Source organism: Cricetulus griseus, chromosome 6 (genome assembly GCF_003668045.3).
Source record: "Cricetulus griseus strain 17A/GY chromosome 6, alternate assembly CriGri-PICRH-1.0, whole genome shotgun sequence".
NCBI classification, from domain to species: Eukaryota; Metazoa; Chordata; class Mammalia; order Rodentia; family Cricetidae; genus Cricetulus; species Cricetulus griseus.
The window spans coordinates 154,146,022-154,165,911 of NC_048599.1; the positions used below are offsets into that span (position 1 = coordinate 154,146,022).

Below are 19,890 nucleotides of genomic sequence, written 5' to 3' on the forward strand. Positions count from 1 at the left end.
CCTTATCCTCTGGGTGATAAAGAAGTCAGAATGTTCTTGAAGATACCATATGACTGATTGGGACTCAGGAAAAACAAGGGAAAGTACTTGATAGGGCCCAGCAAGGGTGGATACACATTAATGAGCCAAGAGCTTAAGTTGTGGTGACTGCTGTGGGTGTATTTTCTTCTGGTTGCCCACAGTCACCCATACAGAAAAGGGACTGCCATGCCAAGAAATGCAGGGGCCTGACTGGACTAAAATCAAAAAGCTTTGTAATTCCTTGAGACTTGTTCATAAGTGGGACATGACTGTGATGACCTCTGCCGGCTGAGATATCATTCTAAAGGTCCTTTGAGGGGCAGGTGAGGAGCTGTGATGATCAGTTTGTAGCTGTGGAGGTGATGATGCAAGATGAGTTCCTGTGGAAACATCTCTGCCTCTTCTCATGGGGAGATAATGAACGGGACCAGCTGTGGATAAAGGCTCTTTCTCTGTAAAGTGACCATTGCTTTTCCCACAGGAGCAGCTGGGAATGTGTAGGAGAACTGCTGTGTACAAATACCTACAGACTAGGTATTTGTACAGAACATTCATTAAATAATTCTTAGACAACATGAGCTAAGGATGGACCGATTATATTTCCAATGGATCACTGCTAACCCTATGTCTTGCTCCCCAAAGTATATGACTATTAACATAGAATTGCTATTAGTAAGATTTGGTTGCTTTGCTGTTGTTTGAGGTGGGGCTACTAGCCCAGGCTGGCCTCAAACTCCAAAGTAGCCAAAGATAACCTTGAGCTCCTAGTCTTCTGCCCCTACCTACCAAGCCCTGGAATTACAGATGTACATCACCACAGTCATTTTATATGGTGTTGAGATCAAACCTAGGGGCTTCATGCGTGTCAGATAAACACATTACCAACTGAGGTATATTCTTAGCCTCAATTGGGTTCTTAATTTAGTCTGAACAAATACCCTAAATTTTGTGAGTGTTAAAGATGTCAAGTATTATAGATTGTTGTATGGGGCTGTAACATACCCTTATAAATGTTTTGTCTTTTTTATTTATTTTTTTGTTTTTTCCAGACAGGGTTTCTCTGTGGCTTTGGAGGCTGTCCTGGAACTCACACTGTAGACCAGGCTGGTCTCGAACTCACAGAGATCCACCTGCCTCTGCCTCCCCAGTGCTGGGATTAAAGACATGCGCCACCAACGCCCATCTATGTTTTGTTTTTCTTAAGATATGAAGTTCTCCTGACATTTGTAGGTTAAATCCTACAGCATCTTAGAATATGACTGAATGTAGAGACAGGGTCTTTGAAGAGTTAATTAAGTGGAAATGAGGTCATTAAGGCAGGCTCTACTTCAGTAACATATATTCTGACCACACTTGCTCCCTGATACCTGCTTTATAAAGGTAGGGCATGTGGACTCAGATTCGCATACACAGAATTAAGGCGAGGAAAACAGCGAATGATTTTATGCAAATCAGAGATTAAGGCCAGGAGTGGAACCTTCCCTTGACCAGACCCTTCCAGGAGCTCTGGTCAATGGCTGGTGTGTATGCTCTCCATCTGATCTGTAATGCTTTGTAAGTGTAGCTCTCATCAGTGAACTCACTCGTGTGTCATTGTGCCTGCTCATGGCGGGTTCTAGGGTCTTATGCCTTTTCCTGTCTCTTAACTTTGAGTCCTCTCTGATATTCTCCTTAAAATGTGTCTTTCTTTCCATAGTAAAAGTGTAAATACCAGGGGCAGTAATGTTGAAAGTTGGGAGAGAATTTTTAACTCTTAGAAGTTCTGGCTAGATGTGAGAAACCAGAGATAATGTCACTTTTAAAAATTGTATGATTTTAAATATTAACTTCCCATTGATAGACATTGATAACTCAGCCACTACTTGCATCAGGAGTGGGTGCCTCCTTGGGCTCCCGTGGTTGGTGACAGCAGCTGAGAGAAAGCAGGGAAGGAGTAAAATATGATCATGTGTGATGTCATAATGAAACCATTGTTTTGTACAATGAATAAATCCTAATAAAAAGCTTAAAAAAAACTCACTGGATGCTCTCGAAGAGGACCCAGGTCCAGCTCCCAGCACCCCCATTGCAGCTCACAGCCATGTTCCAGGGGATCCAACACCCTCTTTGGTTTGGCAGACATGGTACACAGATATGCATGCAAGCAGAACTCAGATACATAGAATAAAAAATAAATAAATCTTTGATTTTTAAAATTTGACATGATTTCACACCTAAAGTTGTAATTTGGGTGTATAATACTTCCTTTTTCCCTCGCCTTCATTACTTTGACATTGGAAACATTTTAAATTTCATTTATTTATTTAGTTAGTGTGTATATGTGTACATGCCACAGCAAATATGGAGGTCAAAGGGCAATTGACAGGAGTCAGTGCTCCCCTTCCACCAGAGGAGTCCCAGGGGTTGAACTAAGGTTATCAGGACTGGCAGCAAGCACCTGTACCTGATGAGTTATCTTATTGACCCTGATTTGACATTTTAAACAAGTATAAACCAGTTTTTTTTTTATAAAATATCCCTAAATTTGGGGTTATCTGATTTTCCTCCTGGCTACATTCTGGTCACTCATTTTTAGTGTTGTGTTCTTAGTGTATCATGTCAGCGGCAGGACATCACTGGAGGCTTAGTATAGCTTGAGGGTGTATCTTGTAGTGATACTGTCTGGTTATGGTATCTTTGTCAAACTTCTGACCATCTTTTGTTTTGTTTTGTTTTGTTTTTTTGAGACAGGGTTTCTCTGTGTAGCCTTGGCTGTCCTGGAACTCGATCTGTAGACCAGGCTGGCCTGGAACTCACAGAAATTCTCCTGCCTCTGCCTCCCTAGTGCTGAGATTAAAGTGTGCACCAGTACTGCCTGGCTCATTGGCCATCTTGTATTAGCAACCATTGATGATTTTGTGTGTGTGTGTTCATGTATGTGTGTGTTTATGTGTAGAGCAGAGGACCACCTCATGTGTGTTTCCACCTTGTTTTATGAGACAGTGTTTTGCTGGCATAGAGCTCACCAGTTAGGCCAGGCTGGATTCTGTCTCTGGCTCCTGAGTGGAGGGATTGTAAGTGTGCTACCACGTGGGTCCTGGGGATTTAACTCAGATCCTCATCTTGTGTAGCAAGCACTTTACCAATGAACCACCTCCAGTAACCTGATAATTCTTGCTTGAGTCAGTCAGTGTCTTTCACAGTGTTTTCTTTTTTCTTTTTCAGCACACTCCTTGCCCTTTGTCTTGTGGAACATTTGAAGAACCAAGGAAGGTCAGAGTGGAGGGATCACAAGGATCAAAGATGAAAGTGGCCCAAGACATGAGGTGCAGGACCATCCCCTAGCTAGGGAGTGGCGGGGTGAGCAGGAGGCAGAGAAGACAGAGAATCAAGAATGAGGAAGGTTATGAGGAAGAGCAAAAGTGGGTGGGTGGAGAGTGGGGAGGTAGCTGCTATATGAAATAGTGGCAAGTAAGGCTCCTCTGTGAGACGTATGAGCTGAGGTGGGGTGTTGACAAATGGGAAGGTATGCAGAGCTAGAGTGGGCTTTTCTAAGCCTTTCTTTAGACAGCAGAGGCAGGAGCATCACCAGTTCCAGGCCAGTCTGGACTGCATAACACGTCCCTTTCTTACTAAAACAACAAAGAAAAACTCTCCCTCCCTTCCACTTTATCCTGCCCCTCTCTGTAGCCCAAGGCTGGCCTCAAAGTCGTGGCAGTCCTCCTGCCTCAGCCTCTTGAAGACTGAGGCTGCTAGTGGAAGCCCCCGGGAGCTTTGCAGGGCATGTACCTCTAGTTCCAGAAATCCTTAGTGTGGTTCCCAACTTTCTGCCTATTAACTTTGGCTACCCAGACCCCTGTCCCGTATGTTAACCCATTGTGAAGAAGTAAACAACTCATGTAAGAAGATGGCTTAGTGGTTAAGAGCACCCACAGAAATTCTCCTGCCTCTGCCTCCCTAGTGCTGAGATTAAAGTGAATGCCAGAGGACCTGGGTTCAGTTCCCGGCAACCACATGGCAGCTCACAACTGTCCGTAACTAGAAATACATGCAGGCAAAACACCAATGTACATAAAATAAAAGAATTGTTAAAAAAAGAAAGAAAGAAATGTGTATGTGGTGAGTGTGTGGTGGGTATGGTGCACGTGTACATGTGGGAGGACATGTGTGTGTGTGTGTGCCAAGTCATTTGTGTGTGGGGGGTGGGTATGTGTGCATGCACACGTGTGTGGGGGTGCCGTGTGGGGGGTGCTGTGTGTGGGGGGGTACTGTGTGTGTGCGTGTGTGTGTGTGTGTGTGTGTGCATGTGTGTGTGTGTGTGTGTGTGTGTGTGTGTGTGTGTGCTGTGTGTGTGTGGTGTGTGTGTGTGTGTGGTGCTGTGTGTGTGTGTGTGTGGTGCTGTGTGTGTGTGTGATGTGTGTGTGTGTGTGTGTGTGTGTGTGTGTGTGTGTGTGTGTGTGTGTGTGTGTGTGGGGGTGCTGTGTGTGTGTGTGTGTGTGTGTGTGGTGGTGCTGTGTGTGTGGTGCTGTGTGTGTGTGTGGTGTGGTGTGTTCTGTGTGTGTGTGTGTGTGGTGCTGTGTGTGTGTGGTGCTGTGTGTGTGTGGTGCTGTGTGTGTGTGGTGCTGTGTGTGTGTGTGGGGGTGCTCTGTGTGTGTGTGTGGTGCTGTGTGTGTGGGGTGCTGTGTGTGTGGGGTGCTGTGTGTGTGTGGGGGAGGGTGATGTGTGTGGGGGGGATGCTGTGTGTGTGTGGGGTACTGTGTGTGTGTGGTGCTGTGTGTGTGTGGTGCTGTGTGTGTGTGGTGCTGTGTGTGTGTGGGGGTGCTCTGTGTGTGTGTGTGGTGCTGTGTGTGTGGGGTGCTGTGTGTGTGGGGTGCTGTGTGTGTGTGTGGGGGGGTGATGTGTGTGGGGTGCTGTGTGTGTGGGGTGCTGTGTGTGTGTGCATGTGTGTGGGGTGATGTGTGTGGGGTGCTGTGTGTGTGGTGCTTGTATGTATGGTACATGTTGGTATGGTATGGGTGGGTGTATAGTACATGTATGTATGTGTCTGTGATACATGTGAGGGGATGATGCCTGTGTTTAGTGTATGTGGTGTATATGCTACATGTGGTGCCTGTGTGCAGCATATGTGAATGTAGTACACGTGTGTGCATAGTACATGATGCCTATGTGTGGTGCATGTATGTGTGGTGCATGTGTGTGGCATGTATGTGTGTGGCATGTATGTGTGGTGCATGTATGTGTGGCATGTATGTGTGTGGCGTGTATGTGTGGTGCATGTATGTGTGGTGCATGTATGTGTGTGGCATGTATGTGTGGCATGTATGTGTGGTGCATGTATGTGTGGCATGTATGTGTGTGGCGTGTATGTGTGGTGCATGTATGTATGTGGCGTGTATGTGTGGTGCATGTATGTGTGGCATGTATGTGTGGTGCATGTATGTGTGGTGCATGTATGTGTGTGGCATGTATGTGTGTGGCGTGTATGTGTGGTGCATGTATGTGTGGTGCATGTATGTGTGGCATGTATGTGTGGTGCATGTATGTGTGGCATGTATGTGTGTGGCGTGTATGTGTGGTGCATGTATGTGTGGTGCATGTATGTGTGGTGCATGTATGTATGTGGCGTGTATGTGTGGTGCATGTATGTGTGGTGCATGTATGTGTGGCATGTATGTGTGGTGCATGTATGTGTGGCATGTATGTGTGTGGCGTGTATGTGTGGTGCATGTATGTGTGGTGCATGTATGTGTGGTGCATGTATGTATGTGGCGTGTATGTGTGTGGCGTGTATGTGTGGTGCATATATGTGTGGTGCATGTATGTGTGTGGCATGTATGTGTGTGGCATGTATGTATGTGGCATGTATGTGTGGTGCATGTATGTGTGGTGCATGTATGTGTGGTGCATTTATGTGTGTGGCGTGTATGTGTGTGGCGTGTATGTGTGGTGCATGTATGTGTGGTACATGTATGTGTGGCGTGTATGTGTGGTGCATGTATGTATGTGGCGTGTATGTGTGGTGCATGTATGTGTGGTACATGTAGTGTGGCATGTATGTGTGGTGCATGTATGTATGTGGCATGTATGTGTGGTGCATGTATGTGTGGTGCATGTATGTGTGTGGCGTGTATGTGTGGTGCATGTATGTGTGGTACATGTATGTGTGGCGTGTATGTGTGGTGCATGTATGTATGTGGCGTGTATGTGTGGTGCATGTATGTGTGGTGCATGTATGTGTGGTACATGTAGTGTGGCATGTATGTGTGGTGCATGTATGTATGTGGCGTGTATGTGTGGTGCATGTATGTGTGGTACATGTATGTGTGGTGTGTATGTGTGGTGCATGTATGTATGTGGCGTGTATGTGTGGTGCATGTATGTGTGGTGCATGTATGTGTGGTGCATGTATGTGTGGTGCATGTATGTGTGGTACATGTATGTGTGGCATGTATGTATGGTGCATGTATGTATGTGGCGTGTATGTGTGTGGCATGTATGTGTGGCATGTATGTTATATTTGTGGTATAAGTGGAGGGTGTAGAAATGAAATTCTCCCTTGAGATAGTTTGAAACTCATGAATAATTAAGCCTAAGGATAATTTCCTAATCAGATTTCACCCCAAATCTCTGGCCTTTGATTTTAAGGTCCACGGAGGAAGGTGAAGGGTCACCACCGCCCCTTGCCAAGGCGGGATCGTCTCTACGGGATGCACCTCCAGAATCTCCCTCGACAAAGGCTTCCGAGTCCTTGCTGGGGAAAACCTTATCCACAGAAAGCAGACTTTCCAAGGAGTCAAACTTTGGGGAATGGGAAGGTGGGCTCCTAATGACCTGGTCTGCGTCTGCCTGGGTGACACGGGCCCAAGTTTCAAAGACATGTCTGGCAAGGAGTCTGGCCTGGGAGACCCATGGTTTGGAGGCTCCGAAAGAAGCAACCTCAGAGGAGGTGAGAAATATGAGCAAGAATGAAGTCTTCATCCCCCGTCCATTCTGGTCCAGTAAGCTTCAGTACACCCTGGCCCTGGTGAGCTACTTGCTGATGCCGACTCATCTCTGGAGCTTTGTCTCACGGTGGCTTCACAATGGAGACTGTAAGTCTGGGAACCAGCATACATGGATTCAGAGGCACAGCAGGAGGGACAGTGGCTGTGGCTCCCAATGCTGACATCTCTGAGATGTGCAGACTCTAGAGCATACTAGAAACCAGGTTTCTCAGGACCCAGGTCACGAGTAGTCATCCTGCAGGGTTTTGAGCATAGCCCAGGCAGGGTGTGCGTGGAGGGGGCAGGCAGGGTGTGGGGGAGGTAGGGGGAAGGGCAGACACCTGAGACTCCTAGGAGCTTGACCAGTGATAGATGTGGAGCCAGGCAGCCCGAAGCCTGAGGTGTGAGGGAGGTTGCTGTTGGTGAGCGGTCTTCTTGGGCACACAAGGAAGTGCAGGCTCTCAGAGATCTGCCTTCTCTCCACAGGCAGCTTCTTTATAGTGTACATCGTAATGCTGTTCTTCATTGGGGTTCCCCTCCTCTTCCTGGAGATGGCAGTTGGTCAGAGGGCACAGAGTGGCAGCATGGACCTGTGGAAGACCCTGAGTCCCTGGTTTGGTGGTGTGGGATACAGCATTTTCATGGTGAGGAGCCCCAAGCTTCACAACCCTGCCCCTACAGCTGCTCCCACCCTTCAGTCTGGAGTCAGTCCCATGGCCATCCTCCCGTGGACCACGCTCCTTCGGTCCCTGCATCCTTTCCCCCACCCCTGCTTGTCTTCCTGGCCTCCAGGTGTGCTTCGTCACCAACACCTACATTAACTTGTACAATTCCTGGATCCTGTTCTACATGAGCCATGTATTCCACGTCACTGTCCCCTGGCAGCACTGTCCTTTCCAGAGGAACTCCAGCGGCCTTGGTGAGGAGGGAGACGGGGAGAAAGGAAGAGATTGGGAAGAGGAGAAAAGAGAAAGGAGGGGCATGAAGTGGAAGACGGAAGAACAGGGGGTGCCGGGCAGGGCGGCGGGGTGGGGGTGGGTTGCTATGTCTAGCAGACCTGTCCAAAGCCATGTTCCCCCAGATCCTGAATGTGAACAGGGAACATCCTATGCGTACTTTTGGTACCATCAGACCTTGAAAGCCTCAGGCAGAATTGAGGATGGAGGGCCGCCAGCCTTCAACCTGGGCATGTTCCTGCTTTTGGCCTGGTGTTTCGTTTGTGTTTTCACGATCAACGGGATCAAGTCCTTTGAGAAGGTGAGTTGTACTTGGCCCTTGGCATTCTCAAGTGCTATGACTTTGTTTCTCCCTCCTGGCCAGTTACCCCTGCAAGCACTTTACCTGGCTGGAAACTCTTCCAAGTCCTGATTCACCCACTGAGCTCTATGGAGCTGAGCCTCTACTGACGTGCTGCACTCCCCACACAGGCTCTGTATGTCTTGGTGCCACTTCCCTATTTCATGATCTCCTGCTTCCTCTTCCGGATTCTGCCAATGGCGGGCGCAGAATATGGGCTTAAACACCTGCGAATTCTCAAGGTGAGGTCCTTCCTCAGCTTTCTCAGCTCTTGGACCAACACAGCTGCCTGCCATTATCTCCTATGCTGCCCTCCTTTGAGTGGACGACGTCTGTTAGGGGTTGTGCTTTGCCTGCCATTATCTCCTATGCTGCCCTCCTTTGAGTGGACGACGTCTGTTATGGGTTGTGCTTTGCCTGCCATTATCTCCTATACTGCCCTCCTTTGAGTGGACGACGTCTGTTACGGGTTGTGCTTTGCCACATCTTGATGTCTCTGTTGTACCCGTCTTCTCCTTTTTAGGTGGCAAGCATCTATGACCTAACTGTATGGTCCCAAGCAGGGATCCAAGTCGTGCTTGATATGGGTATAGGCTTTGGCCCCATTATCTACTTCTCCTCACATATGCCTGACTTCAACAACTGTTTGGGGGACGCCTTCATTATGGGTCTGATCAAGATGCTCACTTTGTTGTTCACCACGCCTCTTATCCTCTCCATCCTGGGCTTATGGGCCACCATAACTACACATCGCTGCTGTAAGAAGTAAGGCCAGTTCCCTGGTAAGGTCTAGCCTGGGCAGCTTTACAACCCATTCACACACTTCAGGGAGACTAAAAGCTCTGCTTCCCCTTAGAGGGAACAGAGGCCAGAGTCCTATATTTTTAACATTAGAGAGCTCCAGAGGCTGCCAACCCCCGCCTTAGAAAAGATGAGCTAACAGATGCTAAGAATGGCAGGCAAGCCAAGGCCACCCACACAGAGAGCAGCATTTGAGACCATGCGTCACAGACCATCCGAGGAAGTCTGCTTCCCACACAGTCCCTTAGCTATGGATTCCCAAATTCAGGGTTTTCTGCCCATCTGGCAAACCTAAACTCCAAAGGGTTAGAGACCATAGGATTCTTTCCTGGCTAGGACTGTCCACCAGCTCTTCATCTCATTTTGGTTTTATTGACACATTCTATAACCCCATGAGTTCATGGGGATATTGTGGTTTATGTGTACATTGCATAGCACACTTTCACCTCAGACATTATCATCTCTTTGTGGTGAAAACAAAGTTCCCTTGGGAGGTTTTTGTTTTTGGGGACTGGGTCTCACTATATAGCCTAGGATGGCTTTGAACTCCAGACTCTCCTTTCTCTAATGTCTCAAAACTTGGTTTACAGCTGTGTGTCACTACTCACAGCTCTTGTAGTTATTTCTACCCTTTTAAAAGTTTACTTATTTGCTTATTAATATGTATACGAGTGTTTTGCCGCATAGATGTATGTACACCATGTGTAGACCTGATGCCTGTGGAGGTGAGGAGAAGCAGATCTCCTGCCAGCATGAGGATGCTGAGCGGAGTCTGAGTCCTCTGAAAGAACAGCAAGTGCTCTCAACGGCTGATGCATCTCTCTTGTTACCTTTAAATGCATAGTACACCATGATTAGCTATAAACACCCTACCATGTAAGAGAGCATTGGAATGTGATCCTATTGTCAGCTGTCATCACAGAAGCCTGGACTGTTTCATCAACACCTGTCATGCTTACATTGCTTTTCTTCAGTCTTGAAGGGAGAAGGAATGAAGAATTGGATACTAACCCTGCTAGTCATAAAATTCTGATAGCTGATAATCTGAGCCTGAGAGAGCCAGAGAGGCCTTCAGGAGAAGGCAAACCTGAGTTGGATTTCTCCATAGTAACCCCAATCTCCACAAATGATTGTCATTTTCTTCTAGAAAATGTGTTCAGCCTAGACAGGGAACTGGCAATAGGCCAAAGAGGGTGTCAGCCAAGTCTAGATGGTGAAGTGATGGCTTACTGGGTCACTCATGGGAGCATGGGTGAAAGACTACCTACAGGAAAATCAGTAACTTAAAAGCCTCACTATGACTGGGAAACCATACGTGGGTGACATCTTGCATCCATGGAGCTCCCTGAACCTCCTGTTGACAGATGTAGGGAGAGTCCTGTCTCTTCAGCAGTCATGACTACATGAGTAACCTTGAGGAGGGGCCTCACATGTCTTGTGCCTTTCTGAGCTTCCAGTGCTTCCCAAGCTTGGTTAGCTTCCTGAGGCCTGTTTTCCTCCCTTGGTTCAGAAGGGGCTCTTTCTGTTCCGGTTCATAGAAATTAGCCACATGACACCTGGTACACATATGAACTCTTGTACATATTCAGAGTTCTGCATAGCAGACACAGTTCTCAAAAACCATACAGATAACCTGCAGCTGCTCCATTCCTTGTGTAATGTACTCTTGCACTTACATATGTCCACTGTGTCTTCTTGTAGACAGAAATCACCCTCAGGACAGTACAGGCCAAATGGTGTTGCTGCTGTGAGTACATTTCACCCTGTACTGTTTAGGGAACAGAAGTTTTGCATTTGCTTCAGGTCAGTGTCTCTTTGAAGCCCAGGCTGACTTGCATCTCACAAGCTGTCTTTCTGTGTGAGCCTGCTGTCTGCTAGGCTTACAGGTGTGTGCCATCATACCCAGCTCTGTCGGGAATGGTTTGTACTGGTTTAGTATAGAATGCGATAATCAGGGATCTAGTCACATAAACACATCACCGGTATTGTAAAATTTGGAATCCAAGGGTGGAGAGTTTATACATATGCGGGGCAGACTAAACCTTAGAAGTGCTTGCTGGGCAGGGTCTGCTCAGTGTCTGATTGCCAGAGTGGTTTAATCAGAATTACCTTCCCAGCAGGGAAGTGTGAGGAGTCCATCTCTTTGTTTGCACAGCACTTTATTAGACTTGGCTGGACCTCTTAGTTTTGTAAGTTTGATAGGCATATACAAATACTATATTTGTATCATTTGTTTAGCTCTTTGGTTATTATTGTAGTATGTACTTGATGTGGGTGAATGGAATGTCACAGTCCATACGTGGAGGCAGAAGACATCGTTGTGATGTCAGTTCTTCCCTTTTCCTCTGCAGGGTTCCAGGGATTGTTGCCAGCCAGGCCTGTATGGCGAGTCCTTTACCCACTGAGACCTCTTGATGACCTTTGTGTTTTGTTTTGGTTGGTTGGACTTTTTGTTTGTTTTTGAGACAGGATTTCTCTGTATAGCCTTGGATGAACATACTGGGACTCACTCTGTGGACCAGGCTGGCCTCGGACTCAGAGATCTGCCATCCTCTGCCTCCCAAGTGCTGGGATTAAATGTATGCACCACCACTGCCTGGCCCTTGTGTGTGTTTTTAAAAAGGACCTTTATTATGAGCCATTACACACACATGAAGTGACACTTTACCTGTCAGTGTAAAGCACTGTGGGGTGACCAGCGCCCACACTAAGAAGGGGCCACCCAGAAATTGCTCCGTACAGCTTGTTTGCTTCTTTCTCCCTACGATGCGTATGGATGTACCACACATGCTCTTGTGCGTGCAGATGGAGGCCAGAGAGGGCGTTGGCTGTTTGTGTCTGTCGCTCTCCACCGTATTGCCTTGAGAAAGGCTCTCTCACTAAAGTAGCGCCTCTCCATTTTGGCTAGACTGGCTGTCCAGCAAGCTCTAGGGATCTAGTTATCTCAATCTCCTAGTGCTGAGATTACAGGCACGGGCGGCTGTGTGGTGTTCATGGATGCTGGGACTCGAACTTCAGGCCCTCCTGCTTGCAGAGGAAATGCTTTCACTGGAAGAGTCCTCTCCCAGCTCCTTCCTCCCTGTGTTGGATAAAACTTGTGTCTGATGCCTTTGCTGCTAGAAGAGGGCAGTAGAGACCCTGGCACCCTCTCTCCAGCCCCCATGGTTTGTTTGTTTGTTTGTTTATTTATTTATTTATTTATTTACTTACTTACTTTTTTTATTTGGGTTTTTTGAGACAGGGCTTCTCTGTGTGGTTCTGGCTGTCCTGGAAATTGCTCCGTAGACCAGGCTGACCTTGAACTCACAGAGATACACCTGTCTCTGCCACCTGAGTACTGGGATTAAAGGCGTGCACCACCACCACCCAGCTACCTATGGTTTATTTTAAAATCAGCTTCTGGTTGTTTTTCTCCTTTGTTTGTTAATTTTGTTAACTGTTTATTTCATTGATGATTGCTCTTGTTTTTAATGTTCTTTCCCTTGGGGGCCAGAAAGATTACTCAGCAATTAAGAATGTGTACTGCTGGTGCAGAAGACAGAAGTCAGGTTCCCAGAGCCCATGCCTGGCAGCTCACAACTGCCTGTAACTCCAGCTCCAGGGAACATGACACCCTTAGGATCCTGTGGGCACCTATGCTCACATACTCATAGCCCTGACACATCATTTAAAAAATAATAAAAATAAATCTTTTTCTCTTTTTTGAGGCAGGATCTTTCTTTTGGTCTTGACTGGACCGGGACTTGCTATGTAGACTGGCTTGCCCTGAACTTACTGAGAATCTCCTGCCTCTCTGTCTCTGGACACGCAACCTAACAGTGGCTGGAGTCAGGGCCTTGTCTGTGATAGGCAGTGCTCTACACTGAGATGCACCCCAGGCTTTTCACTTTGTGTCTGCATTTATTTTTAGTTTTTATTTTATTGTATGTTCATGAATGTTTTGCCTGCATGTATAACTGTGCATGTCTGGTGCCCATAGAGGCCACAAGAGGGTGGCAGAGTCTGTGGAACTGGAACACAAGTAGTTTGAGAGTCACGGTATGGGTCCTGGTAGCTGAATGTGGGTCTTTGCAGGTGCAGCCCCTTTTAAATACTGACTGACTGATTGATTGATTGATTAATTTTTCTGAGACAGGGTCTCACTATGTAGGTCTGCCCGCCCTGGAATTTACTATGTAAAACAAGCTAGCTTTGAAGCTATGATCCTCCTGACTTAGGCTCTGCGCTCAGCCTGGCTTCATCATGGAGATCCTGACACTCCAGGGTTGAGTGAGTTCTTCTGGACAGGAGCTTTGGGAAGATTCTTTCTGGAACTCAAGTCTTGGTCTTGTGATAATCAGAGTTGAAAACTGTGCTTCAAGTTGAAGCTAAGGCTGCCTTGTGGATACAGCCTATTGGAAACGTGACTTTCCCCTTGCTTTGTTCATTTGTTAAGCACCTCTCTGCCCTGTGACATTGAAGGTGCAGCCTTCCCACATCATGTGTGCCTGGTGAACTCCAGGACAGCCAGGAAGAGAGACCCTGTCTCAAAAAATCAAAAAACAAAAAGCAAGTAGGGCGGTGTGGGGGGGGTCAGCTTCCACAGCACTGTTTATTTATATATTTTATTTAACTAATGTTTTCACATTCACTTATTTGGTGTGTATGTAGATGGAGAAGGCTGAAGAGGGCACCAGATGCCCAGGAGCTGGAGTAACAGGCAGTTGTGAGTTTCTTGACCTGGGTGCTAGGACTCAAACTCATGTTCTCTGGAAGAGCAGCCAGTGTTCTTACTAGCTGCCAAGCCACTTCTCAGCCTCTGTTAGCAGTTACATTCTTATAAGAAGATTTAAAATATCTCTCAGCTTAAATTATTTACAATGAGAATATTAGTCTAAGTATGTGGCTGCCTTATTGCCAGAATAGCATCCTACTTAATTTCTAGGACATGATCCTTCTACACTCACTCTCACAAGGCGTGCACTTCGCTCTTAGCAAGTCAAAATGACAGTGCTTTCACATAGCACAACTTGGGACTGCCACACACTTCAGTCTAAGGAAGCTGCCACGCTCTCTGAAATGGAGAGCTTAGATGTGTGGTTTTTTTTTTTTTTTTTTTTTTTCTCCTTACTGGTCTCAGAAAAGATCATGAACACCAGGACCACAAAGTCCCTAGCCAGTCTGTAGAAAATACCTGCCCAGGGTTCCTCAGGGGCGTACATTCTTCAGGGCCCTGAAAATGGACATCCTCTAGATTTCATTCAGGCTCAAGATGGCTCTCATCTGTAAGATGAGCAAGGGAAGGGTGGTGCCAAAGGGCCTGATGGTTCTAATTCACCCAAATCTTCAGGAACACAGAGACGCTTATAATGCTGGTAGCCCAGGGGATCCTACCGCCTGAGGTGCAGCCCCCTGACCTGCAGAGGAACCCGACCTCCACCTACAATTCCTGGCTCAACAGCCTCCCACCACCCTTGAGGAGTGCTGTCCTCAGCAAGGTGCCTGAATGCAACATCCAAGAGCAGTTTCTGAAGGTCAGTGGGGATGGCCCAGGGCTACGGAGATGCTGGGGAAGCCTGCCCTGCACCACAGAGAGTTCAGCTTTCACTAGCCCCAGAAAGAAATGTGACACATAGCCCTGGTGATGGCTCACAGAGCACCTCCCACGGGCTGCAGGGGTGGGGTCCTGTCAGGTGTGCCCAGAGGTCTGCTCTCCTCTTCCTCTTCTGCTCAGAGCTTCAGGGAGCTTGTAGAGAAGGCAGAGAAGGCACTTTACTTCTCTGTTCTTGCAGGTTAAGGAGAGCCCTCGGTTTGTGTTCCTGACCTTTACTGAAGTCATCTCAATGGTTCCTGCATCTGCCTTCTGGACTGTCCTCTACTTCCTGCTGCTGCTGAGTCTGGGGCTGTGTACTGTCGTGGCATGCATGCTGGGCATCATTATCCCACTCCGGGACACCTTCTCCTTATTCAGGAGACATCCAAGGACACTTATAGGTACTTCCACCTGCGACCCTGCTCTCCCCAGCCTTAACACCAGCCTATGATCTCCCGTTAGTCCCATCGTCTACCAGACCTCTGATCCTCCATGCTTCCTTCAGTGGGTGCTTCCATGGTGATGTTCCTGTTCGGCCTCTTCTTCATCCAGCCTTCAGGCATCTACTACTTTGGGCTGCTGACTGAATACTGGATAGCTCTGCCCATCATCAGCATCGTCATATGTGAAAACCTCGCGGTAGCCTGGGCCTACGGGGCCAAGAGGTGAAGGCCCGTGCCAGGCCGCCAGAGCATGGATGTTTTGGGAGGGTTGACGGATTTCCTGTGGTTTCTAATATCAAATTAGAGTGGCACACGGATCCTTAACTTCAAGGCCTCTGAGAAACGTTTACTTACCATATTTTTGTGTGCTTCGTGTGCTGCAGGCCTTATGGCTGGTTAGTGACCAGGAGCACCTCACAAACCAAAGTTAGTACCCTGAGTTCAGGAGCTTACATTCTAGTGGGACAGACATATAGCAGCAATACTGATAGACACAAAGACCATAAATGACAAGTGAGGCTGGGAGGAGGCTCAGCTGGTATAAAGTCCTTGCTGTGCAAGCATGCACTTCTGAGTTCTCTTCCGAGAACCCATAGAAATGGTCATGGCGACACCCATTCTAGCACTGGGGGGTGAAATGACAGGACCCCAGGGCCTTGGCAGCCAGACAATAGAGCTTCAAGTTCAGTGAGAGACCTTGTCTCAGAAAAATAAGGTGTGGGGGAGCAGAGGGAGCCTCCTGACATGATGCTCTAGCTTCCGTGTTCATGTAAAGGTACACACAGAAGACAAGAAGAAACCAAAGGCTCCATTGCTTCAGAGTAGGTGTGTGTGGTTCAGACAGGGTAATAAGGAAGGTCTTTCTGGAAGGGTGATGTGTTAGAAGACTCCTAAGGAAAATGAGGTAGGAGCCATGATTTGTGTGTGTGGTGTGTGCATGTGTATGTGTGTGAGTACAACAGAGGAAGTACCCTGCTTGAAGCTCTTGGTTTTTGTTTGTTTGTTTGTTTGGGTTTTTTGAGTCAGGGTTTCTCTGTGGCTTTGGAGCCTGTCCTGGCATTCACTCTGTAGACCAGGCTGGTCTTGAATTCACAGAAATCTGCCTGCCTCTGCCTCCCGAATGCTGGGATTAAAGGCGTGCGCCACCACCACCCCGCCCTGCTTGAAGCTCTTAAGGAACAAGGAATACAGTAGGGAAGCTGGAATAGTTAGGGGGCTTGGGGACAGAAGATGGGATCTTGTAAGTACCAGAAAACACTGAATGGTTTTGAGTAGGGAGCACCATCATCCGATTAAAAAAAAAAATTAGATTCAAGCTCTCACTATATTCTGCTGGCTGTCCTAGGACTTGCTATAGACCAGGCTGGCCTCACATAAGAGTCCATCTGCCCCTGCCTCTCAAGTGCTAGAACTAAAGGTATATTCCGCCAGATATATTTATTTTATGAAGGCACCTCTGGTGGCCTTGTGGAGGAAAAAGCAGAACCAAGGACTCCTTGGTTGGAGCCGCTTAAGATTCCAGGCAGGAGCCAGTAGTGACTTGGGCTAGGGTGATAAAGTTGTGGTCAGAAAATCCAGGTGTGGCAGCACTTGGGAGGTAGAGGCAGGCAGATCTCTGTGAGTTCTACAGAGTAAGTTTCAAGACAGCCAGGAACTAGACAGAGAAACCTTGTCACAGAAACAAAAACAAAACAAACAAACAAACAAGCAAAGAAGTGGTGAGAGAATGGCCTGATCCAGGCAGGTATAGCTCACAGGGACTGGGGTAGAATCAGGGAATAGGGACAACCTCCACCCAAGACTCCTTTCTGCTGTGGTTCAGATGTGGCCTTTTAATCACAAGCTTGCGTTTTGAATATTCAGTGTCCAGCTTGTGGGGCCATCTTTGAAGGCTATTTGGGTCTGGCTGCCTTTAGAAGTGGCCCCCAGCCCTGGCTCTAGCCTGTTTTCTCTGCTTCCTGGTCTACTCCATGTGCCAGCCACCACGGATGGAGCCCCCTCTGTAGCCCTTTCTTCCCCGTCATGATGGACCAGGATAAAAGAGTTGGATGTGGGCCCCATGGGAGGTGCTGGGTAGCAGGGGACTGGAAGAGAGGAGGAGAACTGAGATAAAGTAGCTGAGGATTATGAGGTAGGGGAAGGCTCCACTGGCCGCCCATGATTGTCCCTCCCCAGGTTCCTCACAGACATGACGGCTCTGCTGAGCCGCCCCATCTGCCTTGTCTGTGGCTGGTTGTGGTGCTATGTGTGCCCAGTGGTGTTGCTGGGCCTGGCAGTGGCAGTCTTCATTCAGGTCATCACGAAGCCCCTCACCTACGTGGCTTGGGACTCAAATACTGTGAGTGAACCCTCTCTCGGATCCTGGGGTTCCTTCCGCTCCTTTCAGCCAATGGCTGACTAGCGTTCACCTCCCCGCCCCCCACGCCTCTCCTCCTCCTCCTGGGAATTTTGCTGTATTAACCCCTTTTCTCCGTCTCTCCATAGTCAAAAGATGTGGTTCGTCATTACCCAGTGTGGCTCTTGGCCCTGGTGGTCGGGCTGTGTGCCTTCGTCCTCATGCCCGTTCCTGCATACTTTGCACACTGCCTCACCCTGGGGATCCCCTTCAGGCCTACCGCAAGCTCTAAACTGTCATGCGGAATGGGCCAGCCACCGACGGAGAAAGGGGCCTCAAAGGATACTCCACAGGGCTACAGAGCAAAGTCTTTATCAACTTGACGGCAGAGCCGCCACCTTCCCTCATCGGGCCAGACATGTTGCATGTCCCACAGCCGACTGAAGAGGCAGCTCTCAACAGCAGCTTAGAGCTATTGCCTACTGGATGCCCAGGGAGGGGAGGAGCCGCGGAGCCCAGTCCCTTCCTGGCTCTTCCGTCGCCACATTGTGTTTCTCCAGCCCCTTGCTCAGTGCGTGCGCGCATGCTCACTGCACTCCAGGCTCCCACTGCGGGCCCTGCTTCTAGTCTGTGGGTCTTCTGCAAGGGTAAGGGAAGTGCAGTGCCAATAAACCAGTCACTGCATCTCCAGAATCTGAGTGTGGGTTGTTGTTTGTTTGTTTTCTGGAAATGCCTCAAGTAGTTGGCCTTCTCCACATAAGCTCCTGAATTCCCATGTTCTCCCTGCCCTATGAATTCAGATGCCAGATCAACTTCCAAGGCTTGTCTAGAACCTGCTCCTCAGCCAAGAGGTCCTGAAAATTGCCTCAACAAAATGGGAAGGATGGTATCGTGCTTGCTGCTAAGAAAAGTAACCCCATCACAGACTAGAGTCTTAAAATGCATCTGCTGTGTATGTAGTGGTGTGTGTGCGTGTGTGCATGCACGAGCACACCACAGCGTGCATTGGAAGCCAGAGGACAACTTGCAGGGCTTGGTTCTCTCCTACCAATATGTGGTCCCCAGTAGTAACACTCAGGTCATTAGGTGTAGACTGAGCCATTGTACCACCCCTAAAAGTCATTTCTGAAGTTTGCATGTGTACTGTAGACTAAGTGCATGTGTACATCTGCACAGAACCAGGTTGAGGTCCAGCAGAGTTGTGTGGCTGAAAAACAAGGGTCCCCAGCTGCTTGAAAAGAGACATTGCTGCTTTCGTGGTGGGATTGATTAGATAAACCTGCCCAGCTAGGACAGGCCAGGTGGCTCCAGACTGAGCAGATAATTACTTTCTGGGTGACCAGAGACTGAGAGGTTCTGGATAGCGATGGCTGCATTCTCAGAGAGGCAGAGAATGGATGTTCTCCAAATGTACCAAGAGCAGGGGATTTGGGGGTCCCAGCTCACACTTGCATTTCTGAAGATGGGAGACGTCAAGGGCCTCTGTGGAGGGCTCAGGGGATGGAGCGGCCCCTTGCTGCCAGGTCCAAATGAAGGCAGGGTCTTCTATATGGTCAGAGTCTGTTTCTTCAACCTCCTTCCTTCTGCCTCACCTCAGCTCCAGCTTTGGGGTTGCAATCCTGGTAGCAGGATTACAAAGCAGAGCTTGACGGTTGGGAGAGTCTGGTGGGATGGAGTAAAGACCTTGATGAGGCTCTTTCCACACTGAAGTTTTGTCCCCTGATGCCACTTGCTCATGGTCCTTGGGCTCATAGCCACCAGACTGCCTGGGAATATATCCCAGGCTGCTGTCGTGGGTGTGTTTGAGCAACAGGAAAGCTAAGTTCTATCCTAGGTTCCTTGATAACTCTTGGGTTCTCAAGCCAGTTTCCTAGCACCCATGGGTGTGACTGAGCCTTCCCTTTGCGCTAGGAACCTCCAGCCTTCTCCTCATAGTGGTGCCAGGTCACGGGGGGGCCAGGAGAAGCCTGAGGGTCTCTAGCTTCACTCATTGCCATTCCGGTGTTTCTGAACACATCTATCTGAAGGAGGAGTGTGAGGGGTCATCTGTGCTCATCACCTGGCTTGTCCCTCCCCCTGGAGACCAAGCTGCGCTCCAAGTGCCTCTCCATCATGACGGAGCAGATACCAACTTGATCATTTTAGCTGTAGATATGTTGGTAGCATCTGTGCCCTCTTAAAATTTAACAAAAGTAATATTATTGACCAAAACAAACAGCACTTAATGTCAGTAAATCTCTACACACAAGATTTTCCTATTCTGTGATTTTTGGGGGTAGCTTTGTATTAATTTTTTTTCTTTTTACATTTGTTGTGTAGGACTGTGTGAGTGTTGTAATAGTTCAGCAGCAGGTGACCTTTGATGGGTTAGAGGGGCACCACAAAGTCCTACCATGCAACAGAGCTCACCTGGGAGGTTTACTGGGGGAGGAGGGGAGATGCAGAGGTGGCCTCTGAGGG

At 48.3% G+C, this 19,890-nt stretch overlaps 1 protein-coding gene across 1 annotated transcript; it reads left to right on the top strand.

Moving 5' to 3' along the window:
* The first annotated feature begins 3,303 nt into the window (after positions 1–3,303).
* On the top strand, positions 3,304–17,813 carry LOC100755298 (orphan sodium- and chloride-dependent neurotransmitter transporter NTT5). Its single transcript, XM_027420520.2, has 12 exons — positions 3,304–3,326; positions 6,646–7,091; positions 7,470–7,627; positions 7,776–7,902; positions 8,065–8,240; positions 8,411–8,521; positions 8,803–9,044; positions 14,410–14,593; positions 14,852–15,053; positions 15,158–15,317; positions 17,271–17,433; positions 17,580–17,813. The coding sequence occupies exons 1-12, from the start codon at positions 3,304–3,306 to the stop codon at positions 17,811–17,813; spliced, it is 2,226 nt and encodes a 741-aa protein (XP_027276321.1).
* The last annotated feature ends 2,077 nt before the right edge of the window (positions 17,814–19,890 follow it).